Consider the following 25,402-nt stretch of genomic DNA (forward strand, 5'->3'; position numbering starts at 1 on the left):
CCGTTATGCAATTTCTGTATCAATTCAAAATCAACGCTTTGAAAAAACCCAATGCTTTTTAATATATTTGACATTAATTGTTAGAGAGATTGATAGTGTCGAGTGAAAAGTAACTTGTCTAATTCTGCTTGGAAAGCTCCAAAGTAAACAATCATAGAGGAGTTGGGATTTCCCAGATCCTTTTAGTGCAACAATCATTCTTTCGTGGAAGTCATAAACAGTATTTCTTTGGAGAAATAATAAACAGTATGACAAAAAACTGCAACAAAAAAACTAGTATAGACCAACTACGCGTTTGTCCAAAACGTTACCAAGAATGACGTCCCTGATTATTGTCATCAGAGACAAAATTACCTAATTTAAGACCCTTTTCAGTGTGATCAGTCCTTTGTGCGCTAATTTAGTCCCAATTAAATGGAAACTGTGCAACTGAATTGAAAGGAGACAACAAAAAAAGCCAACAACGAGAAAAATTATAATCAACAAAGTATAATACACAAACAAAAATTTTTTTCACTCAAAGGTATCAGTGAAAAAGAGCGTCAAAACTGAAATTAAATACCAACAATATTGGCAAGACTAAGAAAACGTAATAATTTATGGAAACACAGAAGTTTTTAATATTTTCAACCAAGTCATTTTCTAATACAACTCTAATCTCAGAGAGAAAAAAAATAATTTGTAATCATGAATTTCAATAAGGAATGCAGAGAAACAAACATTAGGTATATTCCAAAACTTCAAAGCTCATATCCCGTCAGCAAAGGATTTATTTTCTGCATAATGAAGAGCCCTCTTGTGTTGCGGTCCTATCATTGTTTTTTTAAAAGTAGGAAGCCTTCGGACAACCGAGATCGTCAATATTTTCCACATCCTTACACAAGTGTGGTGATAAAAATTTACACTTCTCAAGTCCCTTCGCAAAACACACCAATGTTGGTGAGCAATGTTGATGTAAAATGAACTCTAGCTCTAAATAGTTCTACTTTCCATTATTCCAATTGATGCCGTGCAAATATTTTTCTCTGTTCCTTTTTGCTTGAAAAGCTAGTGTGTACTCTTTAGGTGGGAGAAAACTGTATCCAACAACAATTTCCTCCTTAAAGATTCTTACACTGGTTCCCTCTGACGATTCAACATTTAGTACAACGAGTGGCCTCCTTTCTTCTGGGACAATTTATCGAACGAGGATCAAAAGACTAATATCTGGAAAACACTTATAAGACAAAATGTTATTTAGATGCAAACGAACAGACCAGTAATGTAACCCAAGAGACATGAGCTTGGAAACTGAGGCCACATTTAACAATAATCAGGGCCATAGATGTAATGGGGATACATTCTATCGCGCTACAAAGAAGTCCAGAAATTAAAAACCGTGTCCAGTTGGCCCTTCGGGGGGAAAAGTTCTGCTAATTGTTCTCTAAGATGAAGTTCTGTTCCCAAATTCTATAAGCTGCCCGGAGGCAAATTTTTCGGTTTATTGTTGTTGGGAAACATTGGCAAAACAGTACTGTAACATTTGCAAATGTTTGAAAGTGAGAAAAAATTCTATCGTCTTTTTTTTCATTTGTCTAAGAAGACACTGGTCTCTTTGAAAGTCTCTACATAAACAAGAAAATGGGGAAGATTTTGCAATAATTTTTTGTTTTCCTCATTGTTCAATTCAAATTTTTGTCATAAAACTCCATTGAATTACATTCCAGTACTGTTTTGAAATTGAATTTTTTGGATTATCAGAGTGAAATTTTGGAGTAAAACGTCGTATGAATAGCTCACTCAAGTACCAAAAAATTGGACTCAAAGTCAATTTTATCAATATTGCGAAAATTGAAAGCTTCAAGAACCATATAAGAAGACTTTCTTTTAGTTCTTCAAGAAGTCTGACGTAGAATACTTTCTGGATTGGAATACAAGGATCTATTTCCTAGACTCGGAAAAATTTTTTGCAAAGAGTAAAAATGAAGAAAACTTATACATTAAATAGACAAACACACTATAATATTACAAAAAATTCAATGAAATGTACATTTATGAATATTATAAAAAACCTTCCAAACTAGTATCAAACCCTTGAATTCATCGAGAGTGTGGCTTGCGTAAGTCACTTGTTTGAACTGGTTGTTCTCCTGTCAAAAAAGAGACAAAAATGTAAATAAATAGAAACTGGGTTGCCGTGATGTATTGGGGGAAAGTAACGTAGAGTTTGCGACTTCATCCGATGCCAATATCCTTCACTTTGCGACACAGTTACAGGATGTGTTCTATGCTTGCAATGCATCCTTGTCGAAATGACGTTGATTTTCTCTCATATTAATTTTTCCATTGAGTAGATCTTCCATGAGGAAGCAAATTTTTGATATTCATAGTCGTCAATATTTTCCACATCCTTACACAAGTGTGGTGATAAAATTTTACACTTCTCAAGTCCTTTCTCAAAATACACCAATGTTGTTGAGCAATGTTGATGTATAATGAACTCTAGCTCTAAACAGTTCTAATTTCCATTATTCCAATTGATGCCGTGCAAATATTTTTCTCTGTTCCTTTTTGCTTGAAAAGCTAGCGTGTAGTCTTTAGGTGGGAGAAAACTGTATCCAAAAACAATTCCCTCCTTAAAGATTCCCACATCTCTTACACTGGTTCCCTCTGAGGATTCAACATTTAGTACAACGAGTGGCATCCTTTCTTCTGGGACAATTTTTCGAACGAGGATCAAAAGTCTAATATCTGGAAAACACTTATAAGACAAAATGTTATTTAGATGCAAACGAACAGACCAGTAATGTAACCCAAGAGACATGAGCTTGGAAACTGAGGCCACATTTAACAATAACCAGGGCCATACTTGTAATGGGGATACAATCTATCGCTCTAGAAAGAAGTCCAGAATTTAATAACCGTGTCCATTTGGCCCTCCGGGGGGAAAAGTTCTGATAATCGTTCTCTAAGATGACGTTCTGTTCCCAAATTCTACAAGCTGCCGGAGGCAATTTTTTTGTTTATTGTTGTTGGGAAACATTGGCGAAACAGTACTGTAACATTTGAAAAAGTTTGAAAGTGAGACAAAATTCGATTGTCGTTTTTTTCATTTGTCTAAGATGACACTGGTCTCTTTGAAAGTCACTACATAACCAAGAAAATGGGGAAGATTTTGCAATAATTTTTTGTATTCCTCATTGTTCAATTCAAAATTTGGTCATAAAACTCCATTGAATTACATTCCAGTTCTGTTGTGAAATGGAATTTTTGGATTATCAGAGTGAAATTTTGGAGTAATACGTCGTATGAACAACCCCCTCAAGTACCAAAAGATTGGACTCAAAGTCAATTTTATCAATATTGCGAAAATTGAAAGCTTCAAGAACCATATAAGAAGACTTTCTTTTAGTTCTTCGTGAAGTCTGACGTAGAATACTTTCTGGATTGGAATACAAGGATCTATTCCTAGATTCGAAAAATTTTTTGCAAAGAGTAAAAATGAAGAAATTATATAAATTAAATAGACAAACGCACTATAATATTACAAAAAATTCATTGAAATGTACATTTTTGAATATTATAAAAGTCCTTCCAAACTAGTATCAAACCCTTGAATTCATCGAGTGTGTGGCTTACATAAGTCACTTGTTTGAACTGGTTGTTCTCCTGTCAAAAAAGAGACAAAAATGTAAATAAATAGAAGCTGGGTTGCCCGTGATGTATTGGGGGAAAGTAACGTAGAGTTTGCGACTTCATCCGATGCTAATATCCTTCACTTTGTGACACAGTTACAGGATGTGTTCTATGCTTGCAATGCATCCTTGTCGAAATGAGGTTGATTTTCTCTGATCTCAATTTCTCCATTAAGTAGATCTTCCATGAGGAAGCAAATTTTCGATATCCATAGTCTCAACTCGCAGTTCACATTTGTTGGTACTCTTCAAATTTCCCAGAATTGTCTTTTCTGAAGATTTGGAAGGTTGGTTCAGAAAGAAGTTGTCCGTTTAATTAAAATCTTAAAAACAGTAAATATTCCAAAAATTTTTTCAATTTAATCCAATTTCCATATATAAAAAGGAATCGAAACAGTTCCTGCTTTTGGTGAGGATGGAATGTGCTTGGAGTGAGCACTCGAATGGAAATGAGATACTTCACAGAAGGACATTTCTACAATTTGTGCTTAGAGTGTAAAACTGTATAAATGATTTATTTCTAATACAATTCCCTCTCAATAACTAACAAACCTCCTTTTAGGGTAAGGATGACATTTCTTTCTGTATCAGGTAATCTATTCAGAAATCATGATATCCCAAAAATTTAACATCAGTTTTTTAAAAATTTTCTTGGCGTATAGCACATCTGTTTGCATTAAACAAAAATAGAGCTTGAAATACTTGGAACAGTCAAAACAACAATTTTTTTCAGCGGGTTGTTTCTTGAATTGTATCATTTTGATTTACAGATAGCTGATTTACAGTTGACTTTTTATCACGTTTTGAAAACTCCTGTTGGAAAAATTTAAACTTCTAAAAGCTAGAAAAAACATCTTAGCGTAAAATCAGAGCGTGATAACATCTGTATGATAATATCTCATAAAAATCAGAGCTCCAATAAAAACCAATTTGGGGTTTGAGACTGAAAAGAAACTGGAAGACTTCAGACTCCGGAAACAAATTGAGGCAGATAAGAACACGTGCCAACTGCTCTTGAAACATAATAAAAATTTTACCTGATTATACTTGTCATTTTTGAAGAATAACAGATTTGAAATAAGATTTGACATGAGAATAGCCAATTCCGATAAAATCTTATACAAAGTTTTCTGACAAGTTGCGTCTCCAAAAAACAGTTGACAAGAGGACTTACAACAACATTCAATTATCGGCTACCAACTGATAGAGAAAACACGAAAACAAATTGAAGAGAAAACCTGTGAATGAATAGGAGAAGGTCAAAACTTTTTGATTTTCAAAAATTCTACGGTTGCTTCAGCGGTTGAGAGCGCCACAGTAATAGCCGTTGAGAAGCGTACGGCGGCAAGTAATCATACTCAATTGCACTCCTGTTTGAGTGTGATCACACTTTTAATCGCTAGACGTTTAAACCAGGGTGTCTTTTCAATATTTTAGTTTTAAATAAATCAAGCAGCAATAAAAAAATTCAGTTTCTAAAATTAAGGCATTCGAATTTGAATTTGATCACAGAGCATCCTGCCTTTTGAGGTCGTCAAGGCCAGGTAATTTCGAGCTCAGAAGTATCAGCTGTAGGCCTTTGCAGGGGACATGAAACTAAATTACAATGAGGAAGTTTCGTCGTAATGATCGTCTCTGTGCTGGTACAATAAGTGTTCTAATAAACCTACCAAATCTTCCGCGATGAAAACTCCAAGACAATTGGGATAGAATTTACTGATTTTATGGAATACAGTTGTGAACTTTGTGAATTTTACCTCAGAGGACAAAGGTTTTTTGTTAGATTGTTTGAAAAACTTGAGCTCTTTTAGGGTCAGTTTCTAAATCGTGCGGGAACACTCTAGGACCCGGGCCGAGGAATTTGGCCAAAATTATGTAAGATCAGCGGCAACTAGCGTTGACAAGTAGGAAAATTTGGCGCAAAATTATGTAAGAAAATTGCGGTGAATTTTGGCTCAGATCTTACATATTTTGCGCTGAATTTTAGCGCAGATCTCAAATATTTTTGCGTTGAATTTAGCGTAGATCTTACATATTTTGCGTTGAATTTAGCGTTGATCTTACATATTTTGCGTTGAATTTAGCGTCGATTTTACAAAACATCAACGCGCAAAACTCTGGATATGGGACTTGAACCTTTGACCTCCTCCTTAATTGTCGCCTCTTCTACCATTGTGACCCAGAATCTTAATTTTCTTAGGAACCCAAGTCTTTACGAATTGAACTGTATTATCAAGTTTAACAAAATTGCGGTGAATTTCCCGAGTTGTCAACGCCAGTAACCGCTGATATTACATATTTGGCGTTGAATTTAGCGTAGATCTTACATATTTAGCGTAGAATTATGCGTAGATGTTACATATTTTGCATTGGATTTACCGTAGATCTTACATATTTTGCGTTGATTTTTGCGTACATCTTATATATTTTGCGTTGAATTTAGCTTTTGTAAGATCTACGCTAAAATTTACGCAAAATATGTAAGACCAACGCTAAATTCAACGCAAAATATGTAAGATCTGATCTAAATTTCAACGCAATTTTCTTATATATTTTGCGTTGAACTCGTTGAATTTGAAAACAGAAATTCAACGCATTCAACGCCAATTTATGTAAGAAATTGCGGTGAATTTTCCGACTTGTCAACGCTAGTTACCGCTGATCTTACATATTTCGCGTTGAATTTTGCGTAGATTTTACATATTTTGCGTTTAATTTAGCGTAGATCTTACATATTTTGCGTTGAATTTAGCGTTGATCTTACATATTTTGCATTGGATTTAGCGTAGATCTTACATATTTTGCGTTGATTTTTGCGTACATCTTACATATTTTGCGTTAAATTTAGCTTTTGTAAGATCTACGCTAAAATTTACGCAAAATATTTAAGACCAACGCTAAATTCAACGCAAAATATGTAAGATCTGATCTAAAATTCAACGCAATTTTCTTATATAACTTTGCGTTGAACTCGTTGAATTTGAAAACAGAAATTCAACTCATTCAACGCCAAATTATGTAAGAAATTGCGGTGAATTTTCCGAGTTGTCAACGCTAGTTACCGCTCATCTTACATATTTAGCGTTGAATTTTGCGTAGATTTTACATATTTTGCTTTTAATTTAGCGTAGATCTTACATATTTTGCGTTGAAGTTAGCGTTGATCTTACATATTTTGCGTTGAACTTAGCGTCGATTTTACAATACATCAACGCGCAAAACTCTGGATATGGGACTTGAACCTTTGACCTCCTCCTTAATTGTCGCCTCTTCTACCATTGTGACCCAGAATCTTAATTTTCTTAGGAACCCAAGTCTTTACGAGTTGAACTGTATTATCAAGTTTAACAAAATTGCGTTGAATTTCCCGAGTTGTCAACGCAAGTAACCGCTGATATTACATATTTGGCGTTGAATTTAGCGTAGATCTTACATATTTAGCGTAGAATTTAGCGTAGATGTTACATATTTTGCATTGGATTTACCGTAGATCTTACATATTTTGCGTTGATTTTTGCGTACATCTTACATATTTTGCGTTGAATTTAGCTTTTGTAAGATCTACGCTAAAATTTACGCAAAATATGTAAGACCAACGCTAAATTCAACGCAAAATATGTAAGATCTGATCTAAATTTCAACGCAATTTTCTTATATATTTTGCGTTGAACTCGTTGAATTTGAAAACAGAAATTCAACGCATTCAACGCCAATTTATGTAAGAAATTGCGGTGAATTTTCCGACTTGTCAACGCTAGTTACCGCTGATCTTACATATTTCGCGTTGAATTTTGCGTAGATTTTACATATTTTGCGTTTAATTTAGCGTAGATCTTACATATTTTGCGTTGAATTTAGCGTTGATCTTACATATTTTGCATTGGATTTAGCGTAGATCTTACATATTTTGCGTTGATTTTTGCGTACATCTTACATATTTTGCGTTAAATTTAGCTTTTGTAAGATCTACGCTAAAATTTACGCAAAATATTTAAGACCAACGCTAAATTCAACGCAAAATATGTAAGATCTGATCTAAAATTCAACGCAATTTTCTTATATAACTTTGCGTTGAACTCGTTGAATTTGAAAACAGAAATTCAACTCATTCAACGCCAAATTATGTAAGAAATTGCGGTGAATTTTCCGAGTTGTCAACGCTAGTTACCGCTCATCTTACATATTTAGCGTTGAATTTTGCGTAGATTTTACATATTTTGCTTTTAATTTAGCGTAGATCTTACATATTTTGCGTTGAAGTTAGCGTTGATCTTACATATTTTGCGTTGAATTTAGCGTCGATTTTACAAAACATCAACGCGCAAAACTCTGGATATGGGACTTGAACCTTTGACCTCCTCCTTAATTGTCGCCTCTTCTACCATTGTGACCCAGAATCTTAATTTTCTTAGGAACCCAAGTCTTTACGAATTGAACTGTATTATCAAGTTTAACAAAATTGCGTTGAATTTCCCGAGTTGTCAACGCAAGTAACCGCTGATATTACATATTTGGCGTTGAATTTAGCGTAGATCTTACATATTTAGCGTAGAATTTAGCGTAGATAATACATATTTTGCATTGGATTTACCGTAGATCTTACATATTTTGCGTTGATTTTTGCGTACATCTTACATATTTTGCGTTGAATTTAGCTTTTGTAAGATCTACGCTAAAATTTACGCAAAATATGTAAGACCAACGCTAAATTCAACGCAAACTATGTAAGATCTGATCTAAATTTCAACGCAATTTTCTCATATATTTTGCGTTGAACTCGTTGAATTTGAAAACAGAAATTCAACGCATTCAACGCCAAATAATGTAAGAAATTGCGATGAATTTTCCGACTTGTCAAAGCTAGTTACCGCTGATCTTACATATTTCGCGTTGAATTATGCGTATATTTTACATATTTTGCGTTTAATTTAGCGTAGATCTTACATATTTTGCGTTGAATTTAGCGTTGATCTTACATATTTTGCATTGGATTTAGCGTAGATCTTACATATTTTGCGTTGATTTTTGCGTACATCTTACATATTTTGCGTTAAATTTAGCTTTTGTAAGATCTACGCTAAAATTTACGCAAAATATTTAAGACCAACGCTAAATTCAACGCAAAATATGTAAGATCTGATCTAAAATTCAACGCAATTTTCTTATATAACTTTGCGTTGAACTCGTTGAATTTGAAAACAGAAATTCAACTCATTCAACGCCAAATTATGTAAGAAATTGCGGTGAATTTTCCGAGTTGTCAACGCTAGTTACCGCTCATCTTACATATTTAGCGTTGAATTTTGCGTAGATTTTACATATTTTGCTTTTAATTTAGCGTAGATCTTACATATTTTGCGTTGAAGTTAGCGTTGATCTTACATATTTTGCGTTGAACTTAGCGTCGATTTTACAAAAAATCAACGCGCAAAACTGTGGAAACGGGACTTGAACCACTGACCTCCTGCTTACTTGTCGCCTCTTCTACCATTGTGCCACAGAACCTACCTTAATTTACTTAGGAAACAAAGTCTTTACGAATCGAACTGTATTATCAGGTTTCACAAAATTGCGGTGAAATTTTCGAGTTTTCAACGCTAGTTACCGCTGATTTTACATATTTAGCGTTGAATTTAGCGTAGATCTTACATATTTAGCGTAGAATTATGCGTAGATGTTACATATTTTGCATTGGATTTACCGTAGATCTTACATATTTTGCGTTGATTTTTGCGTACATCTTATATATTTTGCGTTGAATTTAGCGTCGATTTTACAAAACATCAACGCGCAAAACTCTGGATATGGGACTTGAACCTTTGACCTCCTCCTTAATTGTCGCCTCTTCTACCATTGTGACCCAGAATCTTAATTTTCTTAGGAACCCAAGTCTTTACGAATTGAACTGTATTATCAAGTTTAACAAAATTGCGTTGAATTTCCCGAGTTGTCAACGCAAGTAACCGCTGATATTACATATTTGGCGTTGAATTTAGCGTAGATCTTAAATATTTAGCGTAGAACTTAGCGTAGATCTTACATATTTTGCGTTGGATTTAGCGTAGATCTATGTAAAATTGAACTAACCAAGGCTAAGATGAAGACGTTGTTGTTGACGGATTGTTGACAAACAACGGAAATAGTAGGTTTGCTAAATCAATATACCAACCACCAAAACCCACCAAAATTGCAATATTAACCGTATAGTAGAGTGTGTAGTAAATTGTGTGATCGAACGAAATGGAAATTGGCAAGGTGTTGAAGAAGAGAAGTAGCAAGGGAGCAAGGTGTATGAAGGTGTTAATAAGTGGGAGGGAAAAAGAAATGGCAGAGCGGGAATTGGGGAGGAAAGTAAAGATGTTGGAGTTTGAAAGACGCGTATTGATCAGCATGGAGCGAATAGCCCACGGGAGGCTATTCGCCGCCAGAAGTGAAGATGTAAATAGTGAGGAGGAATCGGAAGAGGAGTGGTTGGCTGTAATGAGAGCGGAGGAGAACAAAAACTAACTGAAACTATCATCATTATACCATCATCATATCATCATCGTTATCGTGTTCTTTTTTTTATATCTGTTTGTTTAATTTAGTTTAATTTAGTTTATTGTGGCTTCGGGTCAACTTTCCGCACTAGATCAACGTGACCCGTTCCTTCGTTGGTACGCTAAGTAAATTGCGGGAGCCGATGGGCCAGCATGCGTGCCCGAGTAACTCTCCCAGTGACACTCGGATTGTCCGGGCGAACTAATATACACATAGATATTAGCTGACAGTGCCCGAGCAAGCATTCGTAAGTCAGTCGAACTCAGTTCGGTGACATCCTCAGACGAGTCACTCGAACGGATCCCATCTGGGAGGTCGAACAAATAGCGATTCGGTCCCGATTCCCGCAGGCGTTTCACCCAGTCCTCGATAATCCCGCCAGAATTGCGGGCACCAGTTAGAACTACGGATAAAGCAGAGCACACGCAATTGTACCTATGATGAGCAGTATGTAGGGTCTTGATTCTGAACTGGGTGACGTCAAGGGACTTGGAACTGAAACAACACAGTTACTTAATTAATATCGTATAGTACGCGTAAACGATTGTGATACTAACTTTTTGAACGCTTGAGTGAGCGGGGTAGTTCCATTGGACGGTAGCCCCAATTGCTTGCACAGCCGTGCTATCCGTTGCTTGTTTAGGTGAACCATAGATCCGGTCCGACGTACACCGGTGCGGTTTTGGCACTCCTTGCAAGTTGTAACGATTTTGCGGCAGATGAGCCGCAGATTTGAGATATAGTATTTTTCCAGTACTTTCCGCTCCATCTCATCACGACCGGGGTGACCCCATTCGCCGTGGTTGCTAGTAAGTATGGCCACCACGTTGCTTTCATTTAGGACCAATTTGCCCTCCATATATAACTGATTTCCGACAAGAGTGAACTTGGCCAACCTCTTCATAAAATTTCGCTCTTTTCTCGATAACAGCTTTCGACAGTTCGCGGATAGCTTCTTGTAATGCAGAATTTTCTGGTATTCACTAGGGTCCATTATAACTGAAAGAAAATAGAGTTTTACGAAATTCCCAATTCTGGTCAAATATGAAAATTTTTACAAGTTGGGACTCCATATTTGTCCACCCCCCCAAATTTTGCGAACCCGATATGGCTGAACCCAGCCAGGATCACCAACACCCTAGGGCCCCCCAAGCTCTTTGTGTACCAGAATTGGTAGCGACAGCTTTACTAGGTGGGGAGCAATTAACACTTATATGGGGAAAAAGTGATAATTTTGGGGTAAAATCCGAAAACGCTGATTTTTGAGTTTCGTGAACGCCACCTATTACAGGGTGCAATAAGGCCTGGAGCCCATGCCTAATTAGGCTCGATGCGGACCGTGCCCACCAAAACGCCCTAAGTAAACAAAAGACCCGGAAACACATAATTCGTAAATCAACTAAGTATAAGTCGACTTGTCGGCCGTTTTGAAATATTTCGCTTATCACGGACGTACGACGCAACCGGGCCGTAAGCCTACAGCGGGTAAGCGGACGGGCGGGCGGTACCAAGGGAATTCCCCTATGTAAACAAATTGCACGTGAGAACAGAAAAATCCGGAGTTCGCATATATGTAAATTTGGCAGCCATCTTGACTGATATCTATTAGGTAAGTTCGGTATTCGACACGTTGAAGTTTTACGGCATTGGTATGACGGAATGTAAACAAAGTAGCCAATAGCATTATTTCAAGTGGAAACGTGGTGCAATAATGACGGTTATTTGGTTTGAGTAAACAAACTGTTTGCTCGGCTCAGTATAAAAGCGGCTTACACTATAAGCGCAGCGCAGAAGTTGCAAACCGTGAACGAGTTAATATTCGATTGTTTGGCATAGTTTGCCGGTATTATTGAGCATGAGGCTCTGTGAACTGTTATTAAGCGTCGTTGTGTCAACTTTGCCGGAGCGATTGAGCGCGATGCTCTGAATAGTCGCTGTTATAGAATTAGAGTTAATTAGAGTTTGCTGGTTGATTGAGCGAGAAGCTCTGAGTAGTCTTTGCGATTCGGTTAGATTATCGAGCACAGATTGCTGTTGCAAGTGAGCGAGAGGCTCTGGAACTTGTGTTATTTGATTGAGCGAGAGGCTCTGAATAGTCGCTGAAATCGGACGCGCGTTGTTTGGCAGAGTTGCCTGTAAGTTTGAGCGTTGAGCTCAGATCGTAGTCTAGCGTGTTTAAAATCGCTGTACGGGTTAGTTAGGTAATAGAGCGATCGCTCTGGTAGTTTGCGGGATTACCGACGTTTATAGTGGGTAGATAATCGTCTAGAATCGTATCGTTTCGTGGCAATTCGATTAGAATTTAGAGTTCCTTTGTGCTTAAGGATTACCAGTCAGTTCTCCGAGTAGTTCTTAAGTGTATTCTAGTTAGTGCTGTTAAATTATTACTTTAGTTGAGTTACAGTGTATAGTTTGATCGCTTGGAGTTATAGTTACTATTATCCTGGTAGTTATTTAAGTATTTAGTTTTTTAATTGAATTGTTGCACTAACTGTTTTGATCGAGCCGGAAGAGCAAATAAACGGTTTAATAACAAGATTGAACCACCAAGCAAAAACCTTTCGAATTGTGAGATCTGGGCGCTAGTTCCCGTTCTAGGCTGCCTAATAAAGTTCAGAATCTTACAATCTTTCATATTTTGCGTTGAATTTTGCGTACATCTTACATATTTTGCGTTGAATTCAGCGTTTGTAAGATCTACGCTAAATTCTACGCAAAATATGTAAGATCAACGATACTTTCAACGCAAAGTATGTAAGATCTACGGCTAATTCAACGCAAAATATGTAAGATCTACGCTAAATTCAACGCAAAATATGTACGATCTGGGCTAAAATTCAACGCAAAATATGTAAGATCTGAGATAAAATTCACCGAAATTTTCTCACATAATTTTGCGTTGAACTCGTTGAATTTGAAAACAGAAATTCAACGCATTCAACGCCAAATTATGTAAGAAATTGCGGGGAATTTTCCGACTTGTCAACGCTAGTTACCGCTGATCTTACATATTTAGCGATGAATTATGCGTAGTTTTTACATAATTTGCGTTGAATTTAGCGTAGATCTTAAATATTTTGCGCTGAGTTTAGCGTTGATCTTACATATTTTGCGTTGAATTTAGCGTAGGTTTTACAAAAAATCAAGTCGCAAAATTGTGGGTATGGGACTTGAACCATGACCTCCTGCTTACTTGTCGCCGCTTCTACCATTGTGCCACAGAACCTTAATTTACTTGGGAACCCAAGTCTTTACGAATCGAACTGTATTATCAGGTTTCTCAAAATTGCGGTGAATTTTCCGAGTTGTCAACGCTAGTTACCGCTGATTTTACACATTTAGCGTTGAATTTAGAGTAGATCTTAAATATTTAGCGTAGAACTTAGCGTAGTTACATATTTTGCATTGGATTTAGCGTAGATCTTACATATTTTGCGTTGATTTTTGCGTACATCTTACATGTTTTGCGTTGAATTTAGCTTTTCTAAGATCTACGCTAAAAATTACGCAAAATATGTAAGACCAACGCTAAATTCAACGCAAAATATGTAAGATCTACGCTAAATTCAACGCAAAATATGTAAGATCTGAGCTAAGAATCACCGCAATTTTCTTACATAATTTTGCTTTGAACTCGTTGAATTTGAAAGCAGAAATGCAACGCATTCAACGCCAAATTATGTAAGAAATTGCGGTGAATTTTCCGACTTGTCAACGCTAGTTACCGCTGATCTTACATATTTAGCGATGAATTTTGCGTAGGTTTTACATATTTTGCGTTGAAGTTAGCGTTGATCTTACATATTTTGCGTTGAATTTAGCGTCGATTTTACAAAAAATCAACGCGCAAAACTGTGGGTATGGGACTGGAACCATGACCTCCTGCTTACTTGTCGCCTCTTCTACCATTGTGCCACAGAACCTTAATTTCCTTAGGAACCCAAGTCTTTACGAATCGCACTGTATTATCAGGTTTCACAAAATTGCGGTGAATTTTCCGAGTTGTCAACGCTAGTTACCGCTGATTTTACATATTTAGCGTTGAATTTACCGTAGATCTTAAATATTTAGCGTAGAATTAAGCGTAGATCTTACATATTTTGCGTTGGATTTAGCGTAGATCTTACATATTTTGCGTTGAATTTTGCGTACATCTTACATATTTTGCGTTGAATTTAGCCTTTGTAGGATCTACGCTAAATTCTCTGCAAAATATGTAAGATCAACGATACTTTCAACGCAAAGTATGTAACATCTACGCTTAATTCAACGCAAAATATGTAAGATTGGCGTTGAATGAGTTTAATTTATGTTATATCTACGCTAAATTCAACTCAAAATACGTAAGATCTGCGCTAAAATTCGAAGCAAAATATGTAAGATCTGCGCTAAAGTTCAACGCAAAATATGTAAGATTTGTGTAGAATGCGTTGAATTTAAGTAAGATCTACGCTCAAGCGTTGATCTTACATAAATTCAACGCTTTCAACGCCATTCGTACATAATTTTGCGTTTTTTAGCGTTGACACCTCGGCCCGGGGAATCGGCTGCATAGAAAAGAGGTCAAACCATCGTAGTTTGAGTAGACAAACTCGAAACACTTCATAGCGCCATTAATAGCTCCATTTATCACTTTCTGCTTTTTGTTCAGGAACTCCGGCCCTTCGAATCTAGCACCACGAAGCACTCCAAACACACAAGGGGTCTCTGAAACTTAGTCACATCAATTTAATTAATTGAACATCTGATGAAAAGGTAAGTCATTTTTGCGTATCATTAGGACCATTTATGATCATTAGTATGGATAATCAAATCAACCTCGTTTTTCAAACCTGTATTCGCCTGAGTTGAATTTAGTAAACAAAAGTTTGAAACCAAGTTCAGACCATATATGGGTTGTGTGGAATATTGCAAATAAACTTTCTAAGACACAAAATTTAGGCCTAATTGAAAATCGAATGAAATGAGATGCAATCTGGATTTGCTCTAATTTCTGTTGTCGCAGGGAAACGCAATCAATAATATTTTTGGGAAACTGTAAACAATACATCACGCACTGTAGAACTATTCCGCGCTAGATAATCCATTTTTACGAGTTTTCGGGCAGAAAAAGGGGAGGCGAAGCTTGTTCGATAAAAAATATCCTGCTGCAAAAGACCCTAGGGCACGATTTCATCGGTCACTAAAATTTTGAGGCAGAGATCTTAGTTTGAAAGACTTAGCTTAGACTTAAAGAAGACAAGTCTGTTTTCTGCCCTCAACTTGTCCTATAGGACGCTAGATTTAGACTTTCACTACTTTAAGGCTTAACCCAATCTTTCAAAATGAAAACTCTATCGTTTGACACTTGAATTAAGCTGCTATAAAAATCGGTTGCTTCGCTATAGGAGACAGCGACGTTTGGTTTACATCAACTCCTGTATTATCTTTTCGTTCACTAATCTGCAAAACTGTACGCTTAAATTCAATTTCAAATGATATTCAGCAATTTCGTACCCTTTGGTTCTCTAAATACTTTAATACTTTAAAACAAAATCTTAGTCCCCATCGGGCCTCGTGTCAGGGCACAATCCCAGTCAAATTCGATGAATTGTCGTGCAGGAACTTCTTTCGAATTCGTGCCAGATAACTATTGACCATGCACATTTTTTTTACTTATCGCAAATGTGTACAACCAATGCAGCATCAATTTTGATATCTCTGCGCAAAACACAAACACAAATACTTTATTTTAATAGATAAAGTGAAATGAGACAAACTGTAAGGCAATTATAATAACAAAAAAGATAAAATAAAGAAATTTTATAAAACAGTTATAGCAGTGCAGCTTTGAAAAACTAGATTGATAATTGGAATTGTGCAGATCGGAGAAAGTCAGTCAACAATTGAGACTTTTTAAATAGTTGCTTATTTGTACTTGCATTGCTAATCTGAAGCTGAACTCTTTAATATTTGCCCCACTGGCTCAACTAAAGTTGTTTGTTATTTAAACACATTTAAATTATACGACTTTGTTTCAAAAAATCTTAGAGAACTATATCCCAAACAGTTTCTGTGCAAGCTGAAACGTAATGCGCCTGTGCCACACAACGACAGCCGAATCCGGAAACGAACTTGCATGAATCATGTACAGTAAGCGTTAAAATTGCAAGTTCTGGCAAGACAGCCATCGTGTTGGAAGATTTTGCAAGATAAACATTTTTTGAAAAACTCCTGCAAGAGTTTGCAAGATCAACATCTGGTCGTGAATAGGGTAAGTACCTCGGCGCTTAGGATTTTGAGATCTTTTCCGTTCGTGAGCCCCCAGTGCGATATGCGCCCCCAAGTTACAGAGCACGTGCCATTACATAGTAAATCATTACGAAAAAACATGACACGTGAGTCTGAGAGTGCAAATAATATGCGCCCACTAAGGTTGGCTCATTCTCCTCAAACACTAACTTTTTCCCAGAATGCTACAACTTTCTCATGTTTCGATCGAAAAGTGCTTAAGTCCTGACCTTCATGAGTTCTCCAGATTTTCTCGAAAACTCGTTCGGATCTCCTCTTTTGTGGCTACTTCATTCAACTTCGGTAAAATTTTTGCAGGAATTTCTTCCCAATTCTTGCAAGATTTTGCAAGCTAACCTTTGATGTTTAGCATATGCATATGATTTGACCATGCCCAAACAGGATTAGCATGAGTGAAATAAAATGTTCAGCAATTTTTTTCCTTGTTGCAAAGGATCACATCCAATACAGCATCAATTTTGATCTCTCTGCGCAAAACATACAAACATATGTTATGTTAATAGATAAAGTGAAATGAGACAAACTGCAAGGCAGTTTGAATGACAAAAAGATAAAATAAAGAAATTTTTATAAAACAATTGTAGCAGTGTAGCTTTGAAAAATTAGATTGATAAGTGAAATTGTGCAGATCCCAGAAAGTCAGTCAACATTTGAGACTTTTTAAAGAGTTCCTTTTTTTGTTTTTTGCTTGTATTGCTGATTTGAAGCTGAACACTTTAATTTTTGCGCAACTAAATTTAGTTAAACACTGTTTAAAATTTAGTTAATCAATGCAACTTTGATTCAAAATATCTTAGAGAACGCGCAATTATATCCCGAACAGTTTCTGTGCAAACTCAAACGTAATGCGCCTGTGCCACCCAACGATAGTAAAACCCGTAAACGAAATCGCAAGAATCATGTACGTAACCAACCATTCATACTGCAAGTTCTTGCAAGATAGCCATCGTGTTGGAAGACTCTGCAAGATAAACATTTTTTTGCAGGAATCCTGCAAGAGCTTGCAAAATAAACATTCCCTCGGGCGTTTAAGATTTTGGGATTTTTTTGCGTTTGTGCCACCCTCAGTACGTTATGCGCCCCCCCCCCCAGATACAGAGCACGTGCCATTACATAGTAAATCTTTACGTAAAAATATGACACGTGTGTCGGTGGGGTGCAAATAATATGCGTTCACCAACTGGCGGGGGGGGGGGGGGGGGAGGGGTACAAACGGAAAATATTCCGTTTTTTAAAGGGTAGTAAATGGCTTGGCAAGCTGTTGTTTGGTTACTACGCAAGTTCACTAGTCGCTATATAGCAACCGGAAACTAAAAGCTTTTTCACAAAAATATACGAAATTTTTTATGTTTCGCCTTCTTTTTTGTTTCCGCCGTTTTTTGTTTGTTTGTTACTATTTACGACTCAAGTGCACAAGTTCTAGTTCGAACAGATACTTAAATTTTTCGTGCACAGTCAGCCCTTTTCAGCCCTGTTCAAATTTCAGCACCTATTCTCTAAGAACCAGACTTGCCTAGTGCTATCAAATATCAAAAGTATTTTTGAGGTAGTGTTACCCAGGTCGAGGTTTGGTCGAAATATAATGTAAGATTAGCGGTGAGTAGCGGTGAAAAGAAAACTTTTTTCACCACAAAGTGCCCGCAAATTTTAGCGTTGAATGCGAAGATTTTTTGTAAGATTTGCGGCTTTTAGCGGTTAAATATTTTTTTCACCGCATTCACCGGATTTCTTACGAAAAAGAAACTGCCGTAAACGGGTTCGAAACTCTCACCCCTGCATGTCAACAACTTCTTATTCCACTGCGCCATCTCTCACTTTGCCACCTCCACATTAAAAGACTTATACTTTTTACATTCCCCGGTACACGTGCTGTTCTTTTACATCGTAACTTGCTATATAACACGTATAATTTGTAACTTTGACACAAAAAAACACTTGGGGGCGTAAAAACAATTGGCGCAAAACAGAATTGATCATCTGGTTCAGACATATGTGGGTTCACCGATCTTGCGTATGGTTATCTTCAGATCTTTGTGCGTTAACGTATAATAAAATAATATTTTTTTTTCAGAAATAGTGTATATATAAACAAAACAGTCGGTAGGTTATCAGAAAGGCCTCAGTCCTTAGGGTGCTGGCTTTAATGAGCTACCGAATAATTAAGTTATCTTAATTATAAAATTATCAAATCTGAGTAACCAAAATATTTCTGTCAAACAACCGCATAATTTACCAAAAATTGTTTAGCAATTCATGTCTATAGAGTTTTGACAAGAGTTTGATTATATCATCTGCCAAAGGTATGATTTTGCTTTGTTAGCGAACTCTCTCGACAGCACTCATGTATAGCAGAAAAAGGTCACAAAATGGACCTATTTTGGACAGCGTATTTGACATCTAAAACAGTAGGTTGCTTCTTTTTGTCATTTTGGACGAACAGTTTACAATCACTTAATCAGGACTTTTAACCATACCTTTGTCATTTCTAAGAAAACATTAAACGATTCATTCAACGTATCACGACTTAACCGGATATAATGGATATGTATTGCTATGGCGTGAAATGTACTTTTTTTCTCAATTCCAAATGTATTATGTATCTTTATGTTATGGGAGTAATTGTATAGTTCGTCAGTTCTGTGGCTCATCTTTTTCATACATATAAAAATTGTTTTTTTGCGCCAAAACTTCAAATGTAGCAAGATTTACGGCCATCAGCAGGCTTATACCTAAATGACACATATCACAAGAGTTTTATTTTTTTCATCTGACTAATTCAAGTTTTTCATCCGAAATTGTTTCCAGTAAAATTTCAGTTTGTTTTTGTATTGGAATAGTTTTCATATTAGCTACATTGACTTTTGTCGTACCTATTTTTCTTCAATTGCAGTAAACAAATTGTTCAACTCATGACAGCCTACGGTGCACTGTTCTGCACTTTTCTTGTAATAAGTTAACTCTGACTATTTTGAAAAACGTTTGTGATCAATTATTTCTGCGATTTCATTGTTCATAAAAATTAGTTTCGCTTACTTTCGGGCTTTCATTATTTTTCGGCAAATAATTTTTTACGTGTTTTTAGACTCGGTTGTAATTTTTCTCAGATATAAATTCAAAAAAGATTCTTTTTCTGGTTGCGAGGCTCTGACTTGATGTTGTGATTCCTTGTTTAGCCCTTCGTGGTTTACTCTATTAAAGGGTTGGAACATCTGACTCCTTGTAAAAAATAATTGTCTGTTGCAGCCACTCAGTTGTTTCAACGATATCGGGAGACTCTATATATAAACCCTCTTGTTGAATTTAAAGGTGTACTAGATAGTTTGCTTCTTTCCAATTATTCTATTTTTTGAGATTCTTAATTTGTGCATTTAATAATTCGGAGACCGCGTCTTTGTCCAGTATTGCAAAACAAATTGTTAAAAAAGAAACACTCTAATTATATAAAAGCAGTTCTTGGTCCACATTGAACACACTTTCAATATGAGAGAAGACAAATTGATGCAGCGATTGCTATATGTGACTTCTCTAATAGAAATTTTGTTGCTTTTTTGCTGAAATCTAACATAAGAGAGCGTTTATATATTTTCATCTCTTTTGAGGTCTTCTAGGGGTAAGTTGATATTAAGTCACTGCAAATTATATGCTGATTAGTTTCTTTTCAATCAAATTCCAGAATGTTATCGCTAAACAGAGCTAAGAATTCGCCTACATTTTAATTTTGAGACTGATAAAACCCGGTCAAAATTGTTATTTGCACCTTTTTAACAGTGCTTTTATCGGCTTTCACTACTTTAGAGGAAAAGATATTCCGGACCCTTTTACGATTTATTTTTGTTGCATATTACCATGCTGTAAGAAGTTAGGAGTCTCTATTCCCCCAACAGGTTTCGTCCGAACACCTGGTTCGAAGACTTATGTTAGTGGTTCATCTGGAAATTGATTCTGTTACACTTCAAATTGGTTTTGCTCCAAGTTTATCCCAACTCTGTCTTAGCGACTTAGTTTCTTGGAGGTAAAACGGGTGTTCCATTGTGTGTCCTGTTAATTTCTGTTCGCCGAAGTTCTAATCAGATTGTGTTTGAATGATTTTTCTGCGTTTTTCTTCTTCTAAAACAAGTTAGGAAAAAACCTTCTATGTGACAAGGCCAGCGGTTCGTTAGTTAACGGAAGAAGAATTGAATTGCCTCAAACATTTTTTTCTATCGGTTTTCTTTGCTCAAACAGCGGGAATAGCAGTGATGTACTTATGAGTTGGATTCCGTTTGTGCAAAAACCTAACAAAGAAAATTAGAAACACTGCTGTGATCAGGATAATTTCAGTTTCCTCTCACGGAATTCGCAAATGAAATCAAAGCTTTTTCTTTGAACTGGTAGATAGTTGTCGCGGAAAACGCAAAAGACTGCCAAAAAGATTGCAGGTCAAAACATTCACTTCATAAGCTTTTTTTTGGAGGCGGTCGCAAAAGGTGTTTATAAAGGAATTTCTTAAAAATTTTATCAACGCTGTCGCGGAATTCTCAACAAAATAAGTCGTAGCAATATATATAAATGCATATCTCCACATGTTGGTAACTTCTTCATTCTTCACCTCTTTTTACAAAATGACTGAACTCAAACATTGTGCTTCACAAATTAACATAACAAAGTTTATTTAAAAGCCATGTTGTCGGATAGACAATAACAGAAAGTTAACAGCTTCACATTGAGTTTGAACAAATCGAAAACCATCAATAAATCACTGTGTGCCGTGAACATATTAGCACGTTCTGAACCTTTTTTGTCAAAGTGCCTTTCAGAGCCACGACATTGTTTACAAACACGGTAATAGAAAAGTAAGGAAAAACACAGATTGGGGTAATCAACATCTTGAGCAATATTGACCACCGCAAAGACTGTTTTCTTTACATCACTGAAATTATATACTTATTTGTAAAAACAGTTTATTTTTTCGTATACTGCAAGCCAGCTTCTCAAAAAAACTCCTTTAGTTTTGGCAAGGTGCTTCTTTTTCAGTAATATAAAAAAAATTATTTAGCTTGATTAAGAAATCGAGTGAGTTTGGTAATTATTCATTCATTTGGTTGGCTGCACCAAAGGGAGGGTTGTCTATTTTCACCCGATAATAATCACCCTGTTATCTATTGTTGAGTTTTTGAGTCTATAAACCTTCTGCTCCTTTAAACTGACATCCAGTGTCTCAATGAATTTGATCACATCTGCAGAGCTCTCATTTTTTCTTATTTTGCGGTTTTCAAGACGATTCAGCACTGCCTGTACTGCTTCCCCGTCTATGATGCTCTGCGTGAGTTGCATGAGGTCTGGGTATCTTTTTGGTTGGCTAATATAAGTTTTTAAGAATGATCTAGTTTAAAATGAAACAATAGGGCAAAAAAGAATTGATTTATAAAACACAAAAACACCTGGTTTGAGGACATATGTTAGTGGTTCATCTGGGAAATGATTCTGTTACACCTCAAACTCGTTTTGCTTCAGGTTTATCGCAACTCTGTCTTAGCAGTCTGGTTGTTTAGAGGTAAATCGAGTGTTCCATTGTTTGCCCTGTTAATGTGTGTTCGCCGAAGTGCTAATCAGATTGTGTTTGAATGATTTTTCTGCGTTTTTGTTCTCCTAAAACCAGTTAGGAAAAACAGGTTCTATGTGACAAGGACAGCGGTTCAATAGTTAACGGATGAAGAATTTAATTGCCTGAACCATTTTTTCTATCGGTTTTCTTTGCTCAAACAACGGGAATAGCAGTGATGTACTTATGAGTTGGATTCCGTTTGTGCAAAAACTAACAAAGAAAACTAGAGACAATGCAAGGGTCAGGTTAATTTCAGTTTCCTCGCACGGAAGTCGCGAATGGAATCAAAGCATTTTCTTTGAACTGGTTGAAAATTGTCGCCGAAAACTCAAAATACTGCCAAAAAGATTGCAAGTCAAAACATGCACAACATAAGCTTTTTTGTGTGCATAACTCTTCTGCTCCTTTAAACTGACATCCAGTGTCTCAATGAATTTGGTCACGTCTGCAAAGCTCTCATCTGTTTTTGTTTTTCGGTGTTCAAGACGATTCAGCACTGCCTGTACTGCTTCCCCGTCTATGATGCTCTGCAGGAGTTGCATGAGGTCCGGGTAACTTTTTGGTTTGCCAATATAAATTTTTAAGAATGAGCTAATGTAAAATGAAACAAAAGGGCAAAATAGTATACACAGACAGAATATTAAACCCAGACAATTCACTCAAGAGAGCAACTGTTTATCATAGCGCCTCTTATCTCCCTGTTAGTGGTGTCTCTTAATTATCACAAGGCTTCTCTTTAAATTCTTGCAAAATTTCCATATTGAGTATTTAAATTTGGAATTCTTGTTTCCATTATCGCAAGGGCCATTTTTTAGGGTCTGCAATTTGATAATTTTCTGATGAACCTCTTTGATTTATAAGATGATTAAGAAAGCAGATGACACTTTTAGGATTTCAGAAGTATTGAATTGGGAATAAGTTGAGAAAGGATATCACAGTCTGACAATACTTTCAATTCCTTTCTACTCCTTGGATAGCAACAATTAATATTTCATATCAATTGTTTTTTTTTTGGAAAATAGCAGATGATAAGCGCTTGTCCTTGACTGGTTTGATGATAAGGTCTTGTCATTGAGTGGTATGATGAAATTAAGAACCAGCAGTATTGAGTTTATCTCCAAATAATTGTTATGCTTCCTCTCTTAATATATTTGTTCAGTATTTTTCAGATTTTCAACCAGACTATAAAGTTTCGAAGGATCGATTCGAAGGTGGCGTTGCATTTTCTCTCATAAATTTTTGCTGAAAGAGAAAATTATCAAAAGAATTGCATATCTTTAGCGAAGCAATAACCTAGTCAAACTGCATTTTAGAGATGGAAAACTCTATTACGTTCTCAAAAATCAACAAAATTGACGTCAACGTGAAACACTGTTTAAATGTTTTCGAAAGTTCCAAGACCTATTTCTGTCTCCAGTACTGTCAAAACAACGTAGAAAACCTAAGTTTTTCTAAGAAGTTTTGCTGGTACCAACAAAATATGTCAGAGAAATCCTTTTCACGCATTTTTAGCCTTAGTGTGAAACTTCGTATCGTCAAACCTATTTTTGCCAAATTTTCCTGGTCACCATAAAAGGCTTGGATATTGTTGCCAAGATTTTTTTGGTGGTCAACCCTAGATCAGAGAGGGTGAACACAGTCTTGAACAAGTCGGACTTTGCTGTGACTTGGTTGTTAATGTTCTAGGACAAAAAAGCAAGTCACAGCAATGTCCAACTGCGTAGAGTGGAGAGGCGACAGATATCAGCAATGACTGTGTACACCCCTCATTAAGTCAGTAACCCCTTGCCTTTTATTGCGGAAAACCTTTTTTTTGTGTTAATAAATTTTCCAGAGTGTATCACTCAGAGTTGAAAAACTTTTTATTATGTTTATTATACCAGATTTTGAATCCATAATGTTTTTTTATTCCAAACCCATATCAATACCTGCGTAGTACACTCAAAGTTTAGAGAGAAATTTGAAGTGATCCTTGGCGCGATTTAGTACTAAGACAGACTGGATTGTATGCGTTTATTTGGCTATCTGATTACTTTGGTCTTGTTATTGTGCGCTAAAAATTTTGAGCGAGGTGAAAGCCACCTCTGGTCTCATTGTCTCGCTTAAAAATTACCGCTGAGCAGACAAGTTCTAGATCGTTGCCCAGACTTTTGTGAGTGGAAATCTTTTCCAAGCCATGTGTGCGCTCAAACATAGTCTGATAAAGGGTCACTTCGGTCTGGAGACCTCGACCTAGGGTACAATGTCTTTGCACTTTTGTCGCCAAATTGTGCAATTTAACGCAAAATAAGCAAAAGGCATTAGTAATGAAGGCCTTCCCGTAGCATACCTACAGAGACGATAAGACCTGATTCAGAATAAACATCAGAGAAGGTTGCAGGCATGATTCAGAGTCTGATCAAGTCAAATAAGAGATGAAAAGAGGCTGAGAAGTGAACACTGCAGAGTCGATCTCTGCGGTTTCCATTGACAGAGAAAAATCAAGTCTTGGGTCTCTCTTCCAAGACAAATTCCAAATCTTGGGTCTCTCTCTCTGCCAAGAGAACGTCAAAGACTTGGGTCACTCTGTGAAGAGTGGAACCCAGACTTGGTGACCTCTTGGCGAGCAATACGTGATTTCAACCAGAGAACATGCGACAAAAGTCTCTTCTGAATTCTTAAAAGCACTAAAAAATTAAAAAATAAATAGAAAAGAATTAATTGAACTGACCACAAATCAATTACATTCATATTTCTTTACCTTCTTATAGGTTTTGGGCTTGTTTTTCGGGATCTAATCATTAGCTGTGTGAAAGTTATTGTCAGTTAAATGTGTAAAATCATCAAAATTTTATTTGATCCACTTAACCCGCAAAAGTTTTGTTTTTTTAAATCACTCCTATCTACAGCTAATCTATTTTTGAGACATAAACTTAAGCATGGGTCATATTTGGAAAAAAACTGAGCTCTGACTTCTCTCACTTAGATACTTCATAAATCAGTGAACGTGAAGAGAGGAAACCAATTTTAAGACTTGGCAAAGAAGCCTAAGACCTGGATTCCCTCTGCCCAGAGAGGCTCCAAGTCTTGGGAGTGAAAATTACAAATTTTTGTTGCAATTGATTTTTTGGGGAGAAAACCTGTTATTGAGTACCAACTTTGTCAGATAGTTGCCCTCATTAAATGCAAAACATCGGAACTTCATGATTTCGACCTTAACTCTGCTCAGAGAAACCCAAGTCTTGGCATCTCTCTAAATCAGGCCTGATAGGCTCTGCGGGTTCAGTACGGGATTTTTCCGTCACAAGTGGGAAATAAAAATTCCCCGGCTTCT

At 36.4% G+C, this 25,402-nt stretch overlaps 1 protein-coding gene across 1 annotated transcript in view; it reads right to left on the reverse strand.

Annotated features, from left to right (window-relative positions):
* LOC142346151 (uncharacterized) overlaps nt 1-25,402 on the reverse strand; it is a 204,575-nt gene that overhangs the window by 70,064 nt on the left and 109,109 nt on the right. The window contains exon 4 of the mRNA XM_075398659.1: nt 14,784-14,921. Within this exon, the coding sequence (XP_075254774.1) occupies nt 14,784-14,921 (138 nt within the window). The remainder of the gene's footprint in view (nt 1-14,783; nt 14,922-25,402) is intronic.

This window comes from Convolutriloba macropyga, chromosome 9, assembly GCF_964194025.1.
Source record: "Convolutriloba macropyga chromosome 9, txConMacr16.3, whole genome shotgun sequence".
Lineage (NCBI taxonomy): Eukaryota > Metazoa > Xenacoelomorpha > Acoela > Convolutidae > Convolutriloba > Convolutriloba macropyga.